Source organism: Mus caroli, unplaced genomic scaffold (genome assembly GCF_978045245.1).
Source record: "Mus caroli unplaced genomic scaffold, Mus_caroli_1 scaffold_3, whole genome shotgun sequence".
Classification (NCBI taxonomy): Eukaryota; Metazoa; Chordata; class Mammalia; order Rodentia; family Muridae; genus Mus; species Mus caroli.
In genome coordinates this window covers 56,417,726-56,436,411 of record NW_028227258.1, presented here as the reverse complement: position 1 = coordinate 56,436,411, position 18,686 = coordinate 56,417,726, and the positions used below count along the sequence as shown (strand labels likewise).

Here is an 18,686-nt window from a genome sequence, read left to right as displayed (position 1 = left end):
TTTTGTAAGAACATATATAAACGAATAAGAAAGTTAAATAGAAGAGGTAAGCTATCGGAATAAAAGTGAGAACAAGTGCTGGCCTCGGCAGCACACAGACTGAAACTGTAGCTGCACAGAGATTAGCATGGCCCAGTACAAGGATGATGCAGAATTCATGAAGCAGGCCAGATCTTTACTGGACTTGGGGTTATTTATTCTTATTTTAATTTTTACTTTTGGGGGGATGTCACAGGGTGGAGGGGCACACATAGATGGACTGCGTATTGTCAGGTACATGATGTGAAATTCCCGTAGATGTTCCTATAAAAATGTTATGTGAAAAAAGGTGAAAACAAATTAGCTTGTCCATCCCTCTGAGATGTCTTCACTTGGCAAAAATTATATTCCTATTGTTTGTCTCTAAATTTGTTGTTTTGTTTCCTTTGTAGCATCTCAGTTTATTCTTAATTTAATTTTCACGGCCTTCCCTACTAAAATACAGAATTTATTAAAGCAATAGCATTTTGATCTTGTTCACCACAGTATTCCTGGGTCTCTTACAAGACTTGGCATATAGTACATACTTGTCAAGTAGTTGCTGAATAAATAAAACATGATCCAATCAATTTTTAAATGAATGGATGATTCATGTGAGCTGAGGCCAGAAAAAGTAGGTCAAAGTTTATAGGCAGGAAGGAAATGACTCAACTTTCTGAATAAGAAAGGGATGTGATCAGAAGTATCAGAGCTGAGCATGAGGAAGCCCAGCACTGTAGCAAGGGGCAGGATGGAACTAACAAAGCAAGACACTGAAGCGGGGCTAGGGAGGGGGAAAGCAACTGCAATAGTATGATGAACTCAATAAAGGCCCTACAATGTTATAAAGACTCAATAAGGGCCCTACAATGTTATAATAAACTCAATAAAGGACTTACAATGTTGTGTGGAACTCAATAAGGGCCCTACAATGTTATAATGAACTCAATAAGGGCCCTACAATGTTATAATGAACTCAATAAAGGACCTACAATGTTATAATGAACTCAATAAAGGACCTACAATGTGGCAGTGAGAAGAAAACCGTGGAAGTGGCTATCAGGAAGAAATGACCACATGTGGTAACTGAAGTGAAACAAATATGTGCACTCATGTGCACAAGCATGCATGTAAATGAGATGCATTCAAGGGTCTTTACTGACCATCATCTCTATACATTGAAGACAGCATAAAGTAAGAAAGGCATTGTCTTTACTACACAGAAGTTGTGAAAGGCCTCCTTAGAAAAGAAGAAAAAGACAGGATGAAAACATTTAAGGTGCTATGGGAGAGGATAAGCTTGCCAAGGGAAAAGTGTGCTCTTTTTTTTTTTTAAAGTACATAACATGGAATCATTTAAGAGTTGAAACTGATCTTCAGTTTGTACTTCAGGGAAACAAATGGGTACAGGAAACAGATATGAAAATCAATTACTGATGCTATCCCTCAATCTATACTTCCTTTTCTGCAAGATTTTAAGGTACACACAGGCTTTTCAACGTTTATGGACTTTAGACTTCCAGCCCTGGACAGAAAGCCATCAACAAGCACTTGTTAGGTTTAGATGATGATGGGGAGTTGTTTTGAAATATGTAAACTTCCCAGTTTGGTTAATTTTCAGTTTATTGTTCACAATGAATTTTTAAATGTAATGTAATGCTTTTGGTTATTGTCTAATTCCATCTAATTGTTAAATTAGGAATTCCCTAATCAAAAGAAAATCACATTTTCAAATAATGTCTTAAGACTTATTCTATTTTATTTTATTTTTTTTTTGTTTGTTTGTTTTCGAGACAGGGTTTCTCTGTGTAGCCCTAGCTGTCCTGGAACTCACTCTGTAGACCAGGCTGGCTTCAGACTCAGAAATCTGCCTCCCTCTGCCTCCCAAGTGCTGGCATTAAAGGCATGAGCCAGCACTGCCTGGCAACATACTTTATTTTATGCATACAGTTATTTTGCCTCATGTATATTTGTGTACCATATGTGTGCAGTGCCCACAGAGGCCTGAAGAGGGCACTGGATCCCCTGTAACTGAAGTTTAACAACTGCTAAACATCAGAAATCAGAAGCAAGTCTTTTGGAGGAAGGATCAGCCGGTGTTCTTAAATGTTAATCCATCCCCCTAGTCCTCCCAAATAACTTTTTAAAATTGTATTTACTGATGAAATTCCCTCTGAAATAATTCTGGTTATCTGGAGGTAGTTTTCATATTTGGGGACATACCATCATACGTTCCACTTTCTAACAACGCTCCGCTTTCTTCCAGTGCCTTGAATTGTTCAACAGAAATGAAGTTATAGTCCACCCCTGGGACTTCCCCATCCCTGGGAGCCCTTGTAGTGCCTAAGGAGAGAAGAAAAAAAATACTTGTAAAATACTTTTTAAAATACAAATACTCAGAATTCTATAAAGTTCAGTCTAAGAAGACTACAAGGAAGACAAGAGTTATTTAATACATTGTATCTGATGTATTAAAGTATCATAATAACTATAGGAGAAATATACTTGAATAAAATAGTAATAAAATCCAAATCTATAAAAACTCTACAGTAAGTTTAGTACTACTTGAAAAGAGGACTTAATTTCCTGGCATACAGTTTTTTTTTTTAAAGATTTTATTTTAAAACTTTTAATTGTGTGTGTGTGTGTGCATGTGTGTATAAGTGTGTAAGAGAGAGAGAAAAGAGAGAGAGAGCGAGAGAGCAAGAGAGCACGCACATGAAAAATTGATCCAGAAAGATGATGATGATAATGATAAAAATAATAGGCTGAGAAAATTATAGCTACATCAACATTCTGTGCAGTGATTTACTGAATATAGCATTTTTGTTTTAGAGCTTAGAGGATACAAATGTTTCAACATATAGTTTCTTCTTTTAGTATACTTATTTTGATTATCAAAACTGTTGTTTCTCATATGCTGAACTAGGATTCCTGCAACCAGCAGCCTTTTTGCTTCATATTAAGTAGAAAGTTGCTAGGAAGTTGAATAGTTAAAACTGTATCTTAAAATTTTCTATTTAAGTGGGAAATTCCATGGTTACAAATACATACACCTCTTTTCATTAAAAGGTGGACCTGCTCCCTTCAGCCTAATTATTTTAATTCTTTTATTAATTCAGTGGTAAGCATGCTGTGCAAGTTTTGAAGTCTATATTTCCATCTCCCATCCTTCCAGAATGTTCTTGTTACTATGCAAGGAATGTTGTCTCGACCCTTGAGTAGTGAGAGCTCCAGCCAACAAACAGCACCCGGCTCCCAGACATAAGGATGGAGCCATCCTGCTTCTCCCCTCCCAGTCAAGCTGTCACTGACTGCCACACAAGTGATCTAGCTAAACCCAGACAACTCACAAAGCCATGGCAAACAGCACATGATGGCTATTTTAAGCCACAGAATTTTAAGACGATTTGTTACGTAGCAAAGCCTAACAGGATGTGCAAATGAACTCTCCTATAAAATATAATGTCTATGTAAAATTCAATTCATAAGCAAATCATTTTGTAAATAATACCATAAGAACAGCACCAACCAAAGGGGCAGGAAGAACTTCCCTTTAGTCTGAAATTATTATAATCTACGGTCTGATTTAGAAAAGCCTTTTAACTTATCTGGGGTTCACTATCTTTCTACAAAGTGGTGCAGGACAAGATGACGCTCATGATCCTTCCTACTAATAGACATGGATGTTATAGGATTCCAAAACATATATTGCTAAGAAAATGGCTTTAGTGCTAATTCTCATCACAAATTACTATAAACTCTAGCTTCTTCCCATAAAGATTAAACAAAGAATCAATCTTTTTTTCTCTTACCCTTTTGCTTTTATTATCTCAAAAAATGTCTTTAGTTTCTTGATATTCTCTCTACATTTTTTGTGTGCAGGTTACATAATGCATTTCTCCTTTTTACAAAGAAAAGAGCTCTGCTTCCTCGGTTTCTACCTCCTCATTTTCTCCTCAGCACACTAGAATTCTATCTTTGCCCAATCACTCAGTAAGACATTTTCTATGTTCAAAGCTAATCTCTACTTTGTTTAACTCAATCTTTCTAAAGCTACAACCATTTAATACAGTTTACCATATTGTGGTGACCACCAACCATAACTATTTCATTACTACTTAGGTAACTGTAGCTCTGCTACTGTTATGAATCCTAACATCAATCTCTGATGTGCAGGATATCTGATGTGTGACCGCCCCCTTGGGTCATGACCCACAGGTTGAGAACCATTTTCTTAGCATGTAACCCCTGGTAAGCTGACAGTACTCCAGGGGAAGACCATACATCCAAGAATATTTGTGCAGCACAAATTGACCTTGATGGGGGGAAAAAGATACAAAATTGGGTAAGCAGAGAAAGGAGGTGAGGATAAATCTGCTTAAGAGGTGAGGGAGAGGAGTAAATATGATCAAAACCTGGTGCACAAAACTTTTCAATTGGGGAAGTTATTTAGGCCAAGTGAGAAGGCTCGGTGGATAAAAGCACCCCCACTCAAGCCTGGTGACGTACGTATGTTCTCCAAACCTCAAGGTGGATGCAGAGAACCACTCCCAAAAGTCATCGTACTTCTTTTTGTTGTCTGATTATTCTGGCTAGAATTCTAAGTACTGAGTTAACAGTATAGCAGCAAGTAAACTCCCTCACACATTGCCTCTTCTATAGAAAAAGCTCACTGCTGAGTGTGGTGTGAATTGGCTTTCAGATACATTCTTTATTATACTGAGGTAGTTTCCTTTCCTTATATTCCTAATCTGATGAGTATGGTTTTTAAAAACCATAATAGAATATTAAATTTTGTGAAATATTTTTCTGTATTAACTGAGATGTTTATGTACATGTATTGATTCACAGGTTAAACTATATTTTTATTGCTGGCATAAATCCCACATATTCATTACATATTATCATTTTAACTGAATTAGGTTTACTAATATTTTAAGACTGGGGAGGTCAATATTTATAATGGGCTTAAGCTTTATGTTGAAGAGTACTATTTTAATTTCCCCAAGTTACAGGTCTCCTCATGTTTTTTTTTAAAAAATTTATGACTGAAGTCCTGGTAGGGTTTTGTTTCTAGTCACCTATTTCCTCTATTTACTGAATACCTGCTGTATAAAGTTATTCCTAGAATTGTCGTAACTCTCACATCAGCTGTCATGTCTTCACTTTCTTATTTCAGACACTAAGGTTTGCTCTGTCAATTGTTCATATTTTCAAAATCTTGACTTTAGTCATTTCTTCTATGGCTTTTCTATTTTGTATTTCATTATCTCTGCTCTTTTTTTTTTTTTCCTAAGATTTATTTATTATATGTAAGTACACTGTAGCTGTCTTCAGACACTCCAGAAGAGGGCACCAGATCTCGCTACGGATGGTTGTGAGCCACCATGTGGTTGCTGGGATTTGAACTCTGGACCTTCGGAAGAGCAGTCGGGTGCTCTTACCCACTGAGCCATCTCACCAGCCCCATTATCTCTGCTCTTATCATCACTCTCCCTTCCTTTTGTTGACTTTGGCTTTAGCTTTTCCCTTTTGTTATTCCTTCAAGTACAAAGTTTAGAATTCTCAGGTGACTGGTTTCCCTCTTAGCTTTCATCACATCCTGTAAGCTTTGGTATGTTGTATCTTCATTTTTATTGATTCCAGATATGTTCTCAATTCCACTGTAATTCCTATTTTCAGCCACTTGTTATTTAAAGGAGCACTGTTCTAATTTCCACATATTTGTAGATTTTTCTGCTTTTCTTCTGTTATTAATACATTTCACTATAGTCAGATACTTCATATACTTAAATTTTTTTAATTTGTTAAAGAGACTGTGTTTGTGACCTGAGAATGTATGAGGATGTGTTTGCCTATATTGTTGTGTAGAGAGCACTGTATTTAACTGCTAGCTCCATTTGGTCTATTATGTTATTAAAGTTCTCTGTTTCAGGCTGGGCAGTGATGCATGCCTTAAATCCCAGAACTTGGGAGGGAGAGGCAGGCAGGTCTCTGTGGGTTTTAGACTAGTTTGATCTACATAATAGAGTTCTATGACAGCTAGATAGGAGACCATTTTTTTCAAAAAAAAAAAAAAAAAAAAACCTTTCTCTTCTCTTCTCTTCTCTTCTCTTCTCTTCTCTAATCTCTCCTCCCTCCCTCCCTCTCTCGCTCTTTCTTTCTTTTCCTTCCTTCCTTGTGCTTAATTTCTTCTTCTTTATGAGTAGAATACCTCTATAAAGAGATACCGATATCTGATGATCTATTTACCACTGATGGGCACTGGGGCTATTTCACAATTTTGGCTATTATAACTAAAGAAGCTAAGAACTTATAAGTTTTTAAATAGATATATTTAAATGTATATTGGGTTAATGCCTAAGAATGAAAGTGCTGAATCATATGGGAATAGCATATTTTAACTTTATTATTAAATTTATATTTAATATTATTAAATGTATATTTAATTTTACATGTAAATATCAAATTATTTTTCTAAGATGAATCATTCTACATTCCCACAAACAAATAATAAGGACCATAGCTGATTTATTAATATAAATCTTTACATGTAGAAATTCTTTTTTGAAGGTTACCGGTGAAATTTCCTAAATCCTAAAAAATAAATTAAGTTGATAAGGAAAATGGGATAAAGTACATTATAGTTCTGTGAGAATTAGTCTTAACAATTTGATGTAGAGCTTATTGGTTTAAAGAACCTGACTGCTATCAACTGAAAGTAAGAGTGGACAAAACTGTAAGGCAGTATCAACTGTTCAAGCTGGGATCTGCAGACAATAGGACAGCAGCACCTGTGAGAGCACCATTTAAAAGCCATTCAGGCTGGGCCACAGATCTCCCTAGACTGCGCTACAGCACCACAGTGGATTCTCACTCTTTTGTTTGTTTGTTTTGTTTTGTTTTGTTTTCAGTTATTTTTATTAGATATTGTCTTCATTTACATTTCTAATACTATCCCCAAAGCCCCCTATAACCTCCCCCTGCCCTGCTCTCCAACCCCCTCACTCCCACTTCCTGGCCCTGGCATTCCCCTGTACTGGGGCATATGATCTTCGCAATACCAAGGGCCTCTCCTCCCATTGATGGCTGACTAGGTCATCCTCTGCTACATATGCAGCTAGAGCCACAGCTCTGGGGGTTACTGGTTAGTCCATATTGTTGTTCCTCCTATAGGGTTGCAGCCTCAGAAGAAGAAAAAGAATGCTGATCACCAAAAACTACCCCGATTCAGTTGCCCGCACCTGCATTGCCTCTCTGACTGCTCTTGTGAATATCACCATGAAAAGAGCAGGGAGATCCTGGGATGCATTATGGTCTATCTAAACAGTGGTATAGGCACGCTAAGGAAATAGGAGGAATTATGTGTATAATAATATTACGGTTTTCAAGACCTGATGCAGGTGAAGAAAAACAGAAACAAAAGCAAAGCACCACCATGTGTCATGAACCTATTTTTATAAAACAAACATTGTGTAGGTAAGTAGATCCATGTTATGCCTATGAGTGGATCTATATAGAATTTATATACAGAGGAGAAAGCTTAAAAGGATCGCCTTTAGGAAGAGAAACAAAGGAGCCATTACCCTGGCTTTGTTTCCTTCTGTTTGAAAGCCATGTTAATGAATTAATTTTATTAATATAAAATAAAAATTTGTGGGAATGAAAAAATAAAAAATAAAAATAAAAGCAATTCAGTCTTACTGGCGGCTACTCCCTACAAGTGTGTTTGCAAGGCCCTGTCTGCTAATGGTGGGTCTTTCTTACAAAAGCAACATCAATATGATCATATGCATAACTATGCTTCATACAAATTCTATGGGGTACCATTTCAAGAAATAGCAGATTTTGAAAGCTAAGTCCTTAAATTGGCAGTTTCAAGACAGGACTGCATGTAATGCTATTAGCCTTGCTGGGAGAGCTGGAGGTTACTTATTTGAATACCACCCAGTAAAATCCCCTAGCATTTCCTACTATGAAAATATTTGCTATAAAGTTCAATCCTTCATAAACACTGTAGCAGAAAAAAAATGCAAAAAGAAGGAGTAAATATTGTAGAACACTACTATATAATAATTTGAAATTCTGATGTAAAAGCATTAGATATTTCAAGGTAAAATCAAACTCAAAAGAAACGTAAAATATTTTCATCATAAAAATTATATGATACAATCTGTAATCTAATTCCAATGTGAAGACATTTTCAAACAGTCTCTTTATTTATTTTTTGTTTGTTTTGGTTTTCCTAGACAGGGTTTCTCTGTGTAACCCTGGCTGTTCTGGAACTCACTCTGAAGACCAGGCTGGCTCTGAACTCAGAAATCTGCCTGCCTCTGCCTCCCAAGTGCTGGGATTAAAGGTGTGCGCCATCACTGCCTGGCCTTAAACAGTCTTTTAAGAAGCTGCGAATGTCACTACAAAGCCAAAGAAAAAGTTCTATATCTAGAAATATTTGTCAAGACCAAAAGTTATCAAATAATACAATGGATGTTTAATATGTCTTATACTTTCATTTTGGGAGTGAAAAAAAATCATAGTTTATATCATCAAATCTAGAGAACTTTTTCTGAAATAAGGTCTTGTTCTACAGCCCATGCTGCTCTTAAATTTGTTGGCATCAAGTTCTGATTACAGACATGAGCCACATACATGGTTTAAATTAGTTACTTTGCACTTACATTGTACTAACATTCCATTTTAAAACAGATTTCCCCTATTAAGTGTCTGTATTGAGTAGAGATCATTTACAAGTCATTAAAATCTTGTTAGTTCATAATAATGAAATATTAGACCAAAGCATACTAACTTTCTTCCTGTAGCACAGGATTCCCTATGCAGCACTCTGTCCTACATCACAATATTTGTAGCTGTTTATTACTGTTACATCAACCAAGTGCAGCAGCTATTTGGGCTCCTAAGATACTGGATTCATTTGGCATTTTTCATAGACAACCACAGGTGATACCATGATTAAACTGTAATTTCTCAGTTTGTCATGAGCTGTATGTCTCCTACTCCTCACTGAGTACTGGTTCTAGATCAAGAATACAACCATAAACTCCCTCAAGATCCCTTCCCGGAGAGTATGTTTTCTGAGACCATTATCATTACCAATTCTTTGACAGTCAGGATCCAGAAAAGAGAAAGAAAAAGTCATAGGATGGTTTGAACAGGGAAGGTTTAAAGAGCTAATAACAGTATTTACAGAGAATTAACTGAGATTTAACAAGAATTCTAAGGTAACTCAAAAAAAAAAACAAACAAACAAACAAACAAAAAAAAAACAAAAAAAACCCACCAACTTATATCTGAGGAAGAATACCCAAGTGGCAACAGCCTGCCATGGAGGAACACTCCTAAAACTGTTTCAGATCTCATTGAAACAGATGTGCTAACAGTCTACTGAGTGAACAATCTTGCTGGATTGCTTAGAGACAGTGCTGGTTCAGGGGTCAAGGCTGGAAGTGAGTCAGAACAGTCTAGAGTTCTAACCTGATTGACCAGCAAGCTGCCCATGGGAATGGTAGTGGGTAAAGGGTGTTTTGGGTTTTTTTTTGTTTTTGTTTTTTTTTTGTTTTTTTTTTTTTTTTTGGCTTTTCGAGACAGGGTTTCTCTGTATAGCCCTGGCTGTCCTGGAACTCACTTTGTAGACCAGGCTGGCCTCGAACTCAGAAATCTGCCTGTCTCTGCCTCCCAAGTGCTCGGATTAGTTAACAGAAAACTAACTAGAACAGTTGTTGAACTTGCCAGAAACCTCTTGTAGGTGCTACTGTATCAATCAAGGACCATGCTTGATCCACTGAGGAAGGTGGCTTGATCCTCCAAAAGTGTCACAATGTAACAATTGGTAGTATCACAGTAGAACTCAGGAAGTTACTAATGAGGGTGCTGCAGTTTATGCTGACAAGCACCTCACTGGCATCACTGAAATCCCACTGAGAGCTGACTGATGGGTACTGCTGAAATTAACTGGATATCATTTTGCAAAGCAAGAACAAAAAGACCAAAACAAGCTCAAACCAATGGAAGAAGCCTGTTCTTTTTCCAGAATCCGTCCTGTGCCCTCTAGTGACAAAGCTTAGCACTGTACTGGAGGGTAGAAGAACAATGTCCCAATATTACAGGTAGCAGGCAGGAAATATTAATTTGGCATGGGTTGTAAGGTAAAAACCACTCTCTCTTTCTGGAAGAGAAGTTACATGCATATTCCCTGGTCCTTTGAGGCCTTGATTCATTTAACTTCGTTTGAGTGGGGTCTCTCTGCTCAGAGTGCTTAGAATTCAAATGTCTCCAAGCCCTGAGTAACCATTGGGAATGGTTAACTCTATAGTCTCCAAAGAGTTCTCCAGATACTTCAGACTTCTTGAATCTATATTTCTATTATCTCTGCTCAGGGCCTGCCATATTCTGCCCTGCTCTCCTTGATGCTGGGGTATAGAAAATACCTTATAGCACAGTCTCTTCCTCTCTGAAGGACCATGATACTGTTCTACTATATAGTCCAGCATCTCCCACAAGAATGCCTGTCTGTTTGCACACCATGCTTCGACCTGCCTACACCTCTCTTCTTCTAATGACCTCAGGTTTTAGTCAGTAAATTCCTCTTTGTGGCTTCTGTGTAATTATGGTATGTCTGCATAATGTTTTAAGCATTTATATGCTTTCTAGTACAACCAGATATTTAGACTCATTTATACTTTTATTGTCTCAGACCCGTTATCAGAATTTTCTCCACACAGATCTGGAATCTTTTAGTAAGAATGGTATTTAAAGAACAGATGTGACCAGTCAGTTTGCTAAATGCTACTAATGTATCATTGTTTCCAGGTTCAGGAAGGAATTTTTAGACATTTCAGTTTGTAAGCAGGCTAAGAAGTCCTATTAAGCTCTGAAAGGCTGCAACTCCTTGCATTCTATGGACTAAAACTATTTAGATTGTAGGTTCTTTCTAGGACAAAATACCAAAGTATGGAGAAATGCAAACCCGAGATAATAAAGCAAACTAACAGGCAACAAATGAGATGGGGCAGAGGACAGTAAGGAAGACAGTCTTAGAAGTACATCTTTATTTTTCCATAATGTATTTTATCAAGGGAAGAGAGAACTGGACATCTATGAAACTTAAAAGCATTATCCTGAGAAGTCCACAACAGAGTTAGAAGTAGAAGAGATAATTAGCTTTGTAGCCTCCTTTATAACTGGTGTCCATTAGCTGAGTGCATTCCTTCCTCATTCCTAACATTTAGCCTTTCTGTTCTCCTGTGAGTTTGATGGTGGGTAAGTGCATAAAATATATTCCAACAGTGAAAGTGTAAATACAGTTTGGAGCTACACAGCTTCCATTCCAAATGGCTATTCAAACTGTTTAGAAGTTCAGGGAAATGTACAGACTCTGGGCCTGGTTAATTTGAGTGAATGATTTGTTTTTCAAGTTTTTTATAATACTCTTTTTTAAGTAGAGAGAAGAGGAAAAGATAATATTAGATGATGAGGAAAGGTGGAATGCAATTAAAAGGACACGTGCATCCTGATGGAGGATGGGAAGCCAATTGTGTTTACAGTTTCAACTCTGTTGTGCTTCCTTTGTGTGGTGGGTCACTGAATACAGCTGCAGTTGAGTAGAAATGTGTAAACTCTAAGCAAAGCTCCATGGCTGTAGGATGGCTATCCTAACTGAATCAAGTTATTGACACACATTAAGTTAGGGATTGGGCAAGTGTTTGAGTGGATACGTTAATCTGACTGTATGATATGTTTATTTATGAGTTTTAATAAAGTGATGGTATAAAATAAATAAAATGCTATCCTGAGTTGTTCATCAGACATAATGGTAACTTAAGTTACTTAAGATGTAATGAAAATCAGATTGCTATAAAAATCTTTTTAAGCAAGGTTTTGTGCCAGGAACCAATTGGATAACTGCTTGCTATGGTTAACATAGTTGAGGAAAGAAAATAAGATCCCAAATTTAATATCTATCCAAATGAACAAAGTACAAAAGCCACAACTGCTAAAAACTTTTCTTGGGAAACCTAGCATAGAACAAGCTTTAAGCAATCATAATTAGAGAAGAAGAGGAGGAGGAGGACAAAAGAAGGAAGAATGAAGAAAGAAGAAGAAAGAAAAGAAAAAGAAGGAGGAGGGGATTGGTAGTAAGTCAAGGTTCTAAATTCTGTTATTTCACTCTTTATTTCTATGCAATGCTCTTTGTTGGGAGAGATGGAGGGAAGCTGAAGAAGGGAAAATAAGCTAAGCAGGAAAAGGATCTAAGTATAGAGGAACTGTAATTTTGAAAGCACAATGATTTGGTGAGAGACTGGTCATTATGTAAGAGTAAACAAAGAAAGGCAACCAAGACCTGCAGAATGAAAGGTAGTATCCAAAAGGATCTACAGATAAACTGAAAAGGAAAACTGTAGTGCTTGGAGTGAGAATGGTCCCATAGGACGCTGTACTTCACTGCTTGGTGTCCAGCTGGTGGAACTTTAGGGAAGAATTAAGAGGTGTGGCCTTGTTGAGAAAGTGTGTCATAGGGAGGGGGTTTGGTGATTCAAAAGCCCAGGTTATTCAGACAATTCTTGTGTGCTCTCCCTCTCCCCTCAACCTCCGCCTCTAATTTGTGGATACATAAAAGCTCTTAGCTACTGATCCAGCACCATGCCTGCTCCCTCTATGATGGTCACAGACTAAGTCTGAAACAGTAAGTAACCCCCAATGAAAAGTTTTCTTGCATAAGTTGCCTTGATCATGTCTCTTCACAGCAAGAAATGTAACTAAGATACTAAATGTAACTAAAAGAATGCATTCATATGTGTTTGTTTGCTGCTTTTTATTCTTCCCCAGCCCATACTAACTAAAGCCAAAACTCAGTATGCATGATTTCTCAACAACAAAGCCCATCAGTGCATCAATATCCAGATTCTGTACTAAGACCTATAACTAAATAAAAATTCAAAATAGATTATACACAGAAGGAAATACTTGCTTTCCTTTCCTCACTGGGAAAGGGGTAGATTTTATAGTCAGTAATGTTTGAATTAATTGGTTTTAGTGCCTAAGGCTTTCAAATTTTACTTTTTGGAATAAAATCTAGTTAAGAACAGGTAAACAGGAGCTGTAGCAATGATGCAGCAGTTAAGAGCATTGGCTGTCCTCACCTGGATCCAAGTTTGAGCCCCAGCACACACATGACGTGCCCAGTTCACAACCATTTATAATGCCACTCCCAAGAGATCTGATGCCCTCTTCTGGCCTCAGAGGTCACTGCATGCATGTGATGCTCAGACATACATGCAGGAAAAGCATTCATGCATACAAAATAATAGAAAATTAAACATTTTCAACAGAACAGGTAAGTACATATTTTTAAATTGTAGTCCTCACTTTGTTGGAAGTCACAATATGGAGGCTTCAATTTTTTTTCTACTTAGAACTGAACACATACAAGCTTCAGGAGAACTTTCTTCACATTCAATTTTGTTTCATTCATGTCCCCAACATAGTCTTCACAATTTCATACAAAAATACATATTTTTATATTTGTAAGCATGTTCATGTACCTCAATGCATGAGAATATGAGTACATGTGTGTTGCTTGTGCATGTGTGTGCATGCATGAGTGTTTGTGTGTTTGTACATGTGCACACAGAAAGTGTGGAAGTCAGAGGACGGCTTGTGGGAGTTGGTTCTCTAGTTCTACTAGGTGGGTTATGAAAAGCATACTCAGACATGGCAGCAAGTACTTCTACCATTGCTCAAATCTTTTTTAAAATACACTTCACTAAATTATTTCTAGATATTTAATTAAGTCTCATTTCTCTATGCCAACATGCACTTACATGGGATGGTTCTCAAATAGAGATTATCTCTGATGACTTGCTGTAGTTTGTGGTCAATTGATCCTTTCTGAAACTGAAGACTCAGGTAGTGTCGCAAATCTTTATTTATAACTTTGCCTACAAAAAAGAGAGAGAGAAAAATAAACCCCAAAATATATGAGATATTCATTAAAATATATAAAATAGTAATCAAATATTTTTAAATCCTTTGGTTAATAACAGGACATGGAAATCAGTACAAGAAGGTAAATAATACCAAATTACTATAAGTACTATAATTAAAATAAATGACTGCAATATAATTTGGGTATAATTTTATGACACAGGAGAACATATAGAGCAGAGAATATAATGAACATTCAAAGTAATCTCATTCAGTCTCATGGCTTTAAATAACATCATATCCTAAAAGCTTCAAATTCAGATCATATGTTATCTTTATTTAACTCCTACTTCACTCATACATTGCAGATGGCATATCTGAAGATATCAGATAAGCACTTCAAATATCAGACAGACAAAACAAAACTCTTCCACCATCTACCCCAGTTTTTTCTCTCTTAGAACATAGCAGCACCACCAGCTGGAAGAACAATCCCAAATCTAAAAGCCATCCTTGATTTCTCTCCACCTCTGTCTTCTAGGCCTATCAGCAATTTTTTGTCAGCTTTCAAATCATATACCAGTTTCATCTATGGCATTCTAATCTAATCTACAACCATCATTTCTCATCTGGAAACACCCTTCTAATAGCTTCCCTTTATTCATTGTGTCTCCTTTCTTCCTAGGCCTCACATAGTCACCAGAGTGAGATGTAAAACAGATGAGGTCATTTAGTATGTGTAAAAATGCCCCCATCCCCATGACTTTCTATTGCACTTGAAATAAAATCCAAAACATTGCTCAGGATGCAGTAGACCTCACATGTTCCAGCTTTGGCAAGCTCTAATTCTAATTAATTTATTCTTCACAAAAACAAAAAACAAAAACAAAAACAAAAAACAAAAACAAAAACAAAAAACAAACCCACTACCTGTCCCTGGCAGAACAGTAGTCTACTTGTTGATTCCTAAATACAGTGTGAATAAGTAAGACAGTCAAATGTTTTCTGTTATTTCTTTGGAAGTAGGAAATAGGAACAGTAAACAGAAGGTTGCAGAAATCTCAAAGCTATAATTTGCAACAAAGACAAGTTTAAGTGAAAAAGCAGCATAAACATTGTTCATTAGACAAGACTGTAGATAATTAGAAAAGATCAAGGCTCAGACAAACAGATTATCCCATTGCATAAGAAATGACTAGCGGACTACATTGAGCTTTATTTGGAACAACATATTCACATTAAGGCTTCATAACAAAAGCTTACTATTGATCAGTTTATCCTTTTATCTACTATTCCATAAAACTGCATCTCTAATTTTTTGTTCTTTTCTACTACATATAAATACACAGAACCTACACAGCAACATAACCAGGAAATCAACTTCTTTTTAAACTTCAGAGATAACATTTAGCTTATTGTAATAAACACAAACCAGAACAATTCCCTTGTCTTAACAAAAATAGACATGGAGGAAGGGGGGAAGGAACCACTGTGATGACAACAAACAAGTTTGAAGATATTTACAATGATGGACATAGAACAACCCCTATCTTACAGTCCAGGCACATAGGGTCCACTAACTCACCCCAATTCAAAATCATTTTGTCTTTTTATTTATACTCCATCATGTGCTCATTGCTGAGCAGCTGAAAAAAACTAATATATAATCAATACTGCTCAAGACTCATTGAATGCAAATCAACCTCATAATGAGTGCATGAAGTATTTTTACAATTTGGTAAGGGAGTCTCAAGTTCTTTGTAAATATTAGACTCTAGCTTTGGAGGATTGTAACTACATGGCTGAAACTTTCAGATATTTGGATAGGCTTAAAAAAAGATTTATTTATTTTATATATGTGAGTACACTATCACTGATTTCAGACACACCAGAAGAGCATGTTGGATCCCATTACAGGTGGCTGTGAGCCATCATGTGGTTGCTAGGAATTGAACTCAGGACCTCTGGAAGAGCGGTCAGTGCTCTTAACTGCTGAGCCATTTCTCCAGCTCTTGGATAGATAGGCATTTTTGAATGAACAGAAATGTGTCCACTTCTTTTCATTTAAAACAGTAACATGAGTGCCAAAATACAAAACTTGACTCACCAACATATCTTCTGGGAAAGATTTAGTCTTGGTAAAAGGAAATATAGGTATAACTAAAAAAGATAATTTGAGTCAATACTTTAGCTTTTCTTAAACTCAAAACCTCTAAGATATGGCATAATTTAGAGATAACTATAAAATGCTTAAAATCTAGGTTAGATTTTAAGTTATAGAAGTAATGTCTGTTAGCTTAGAGATAATTAAAAGATAAAGCCACAATAAAGTTCAAAATCATGAATTATCTTGCATGATGGGTTTCTTAAGGGAAAACGAAGTTAACCCAATCTTATTCTAAGGGCCTTTGATGTTTTTAAAAACCTGTTAGCACAGAAAAGGCTAAACTTAAAGAATAATGCCCATAATTATCAGAACTGGAATCACACTAGGTTTTACCATCAACTCCTACTGGTATGGGCAGTCACAAAGAAAAGGATGAGACAACTGCAATCCAAAATGCATTTTAAATAAAATGTGCAACTAGACACTGAATGTAGCATTCCTGTTTAGCATCACTAAAACTGAAAATCATATCTGCAAACATTTTTAGAAACTCTAAGTTTTTGTTCTTATTTTATTTGTATGAGTGTTTTGTCTGCATGTATGTATTTATGTGCATCACATGTGTCCTGGAGTTGGAAGAGGCAAAAAGAGGGTCTCAGATCTCCTGGAACTAGAGTTATGGATGGTTGTGAGGCACCATGTAGGTGTTGGGAACCAAACCAGGGTACTCTGCAAAGGCAGTAAGTGCTTTTAACTGATGAGACAAGTCTCCAGTCCCTTCATCATTGCTTCTTGACAATCTAAAGAATAAAGTGATTGTTTCTTCTATGTAATTTCAAAGAATTAAAAAAAAATCTTAAATAGGTAGTTTACTAATGATTATCAGAAGGCCAACAAATATATTAATCCCCAAGGACACTGTTGTCCTACAGAGATGGCTCAGCAGTTAAGAGCACTTGTTGCTCTTGCAAATCACCCACATGGTGGCACACAGCTGCCTGTAATTCCAGTTCCTGATCCTAAGCCTTCTTATGACTTCTATAGGTACTGTATGATCCTGGTGTATAATATATAATGCAGGCACATCTATATATGATCTCTGTCTGTCTGTCTGTCTGTCTGTCTGTCTGTCTGTCTGTCTGTCTGTCTCTCTCTCTCCCTCCTCCCCTCTCCTCCTTCTCCTCCCCCTCTCCCTTCCTTTCTTACCCACCTCCCCCCACCCCCCAGGTTAATTCACAGAACCTTGACATCTTAAGGGAATGAAAAAAAATCTCCCTGAGGCTAATGTAAATGTTATTAAACAAATACAAACAAAAGATTCTTTATAATGTGAACACTCTTACCTAGCCAGCCTATGCAAATTTTTTGCTCTTTGAATTCTATTCTTTGGTTTTTTTTATGAACAGTGAAACTGGTTTATAAAGTTTAAAAATATATACATCAGACAAATAGTTTGGCTAGATGAATGTCTGTAATTGGTATTTTAATTGTATAACAATATCCAGGCGGTCAAGTTTGAATATGCAAGTCCTTAGTCAGGAATTCACAGCTACAAATCCATAGTTACTGAATATCCGCAAACTCTGAATCACCACCAGTTCTCACTGAGAAATCAGTGAATAAAGCAACTGGCTATTATTTGGATTAACCCTGAGTCCCGTTGGCGTGGGTTCAGCATGCAAACAACTGTAAAGCAATCTACCCACACTTCATCATCTTTTTGACAAGGACAGTAAGGAGAATTTGTCAACTGCTTGCTAAAGTCAAGATACAACATGTCTTTACTATTTTCTAATCCAGAAGCAATTATAAAACAGGGGGTAGGGGGAGAGCAAAAATGAGGTCAGTTGGCATGTCTTGTTTCTTAGAAATCCATATTGACTCTGGGTGATAAGCTATTCTTTTCTAAATACTTGGAATTTGTTTTTAAATAATCTCTTCAACTTTTGTGAGTTTAGATTATAGTAGGGCAATAGACTTGTGTTTTCCCAGTCTATGAAGCACTTCTCTCCAGTCTCCAAGTTCTTCTTACATTCTCCTTCATGAAGTGTGTGTTGGGAGCAGGAGGATTAAAATAATTCTGAGGTCATGTCTGAGACTCTTCAACTCCAGAAGCCAATCCATTTAAGTCTTTTTAATAGTTCAAACTGAGCCCCTATCCGCTATGAAGTAAAGGCCTATTTTGAACTCCCAATCCTTTGGTTTCTGAGTGCTAAGATTACAGGTATGTACAGGTTTATTACAGGTATGTACCGGTTTATTACAGGTATGTACAGGTTTATTACAGGTATGTACCGGTTTATTCAGTGCTCTGGAAGGAATGGAACCCAGACAAGCACTCTACCAATTACACTACTTCCCCATTCCTCCTTAAAGTTTTGAAAATATAAATTTATTTAAAGTAAATTATGCTCTTTTTAAACAGATTTATGTATGTTCACCTTTATATATGGACCTGTGTGAGTCTACATGCACCACATGGGTGCCAGGCGCCCTGACCTTAGATTAGATTCCCTCAAACTCGTTACCTCTAAACTGTGAGCTGCCTCTAAACTAAATCTTATTCTTATCCAGTCCCACCACATAGCAGATGTTTAGCATAATGTCCAGCTTTCCT

At 36.7% G+C, this 18,686-nt stretch overlaps 1 protein-coding gene and 1 non-coding gene across 3 annotated transcripts in view; one reads left to right on the top strand and one right to left on the bottom strand.

Annotated features, from left to right (window-relative positions):
- Magi3 (membrane associated guanylate kinase, WW and PDZ domain containing 3) overlaps positions 1 to 18,686 on the bottom strand; it is a 188,537-nt gene that overhangs the window by 76,684 nt on the left and 93,167 nt on the right. For both annotated transcript variants that reach the window (XM_085835602.1, XM_085835603.1), the window contains exons 2-3: positions 13,860 to 13,976; positions 2,242 to 2,361 (exon numbers count right to left, since the gene is read on the bottom strand). In XM_085835602.1, the coding sequence (XP_085691728.1) occupies positions 2,242 to 2,361; positions 13,860 to 13,976 (237 nt within the window). The remainder of the gene's footprint in view (positions 1 to 2,241; positions 2,362 to 13,859; positions 13,977 to 18,686) is intronic.
- Positions 76 to 177, top strand: LOC147005482 (U6 spliceosomal RNA). The gene has a single exon (XR_015046802.1). It is a non-coding gene; the product is annotated as a U6 spliceosomal RNA (small nuclear RNA).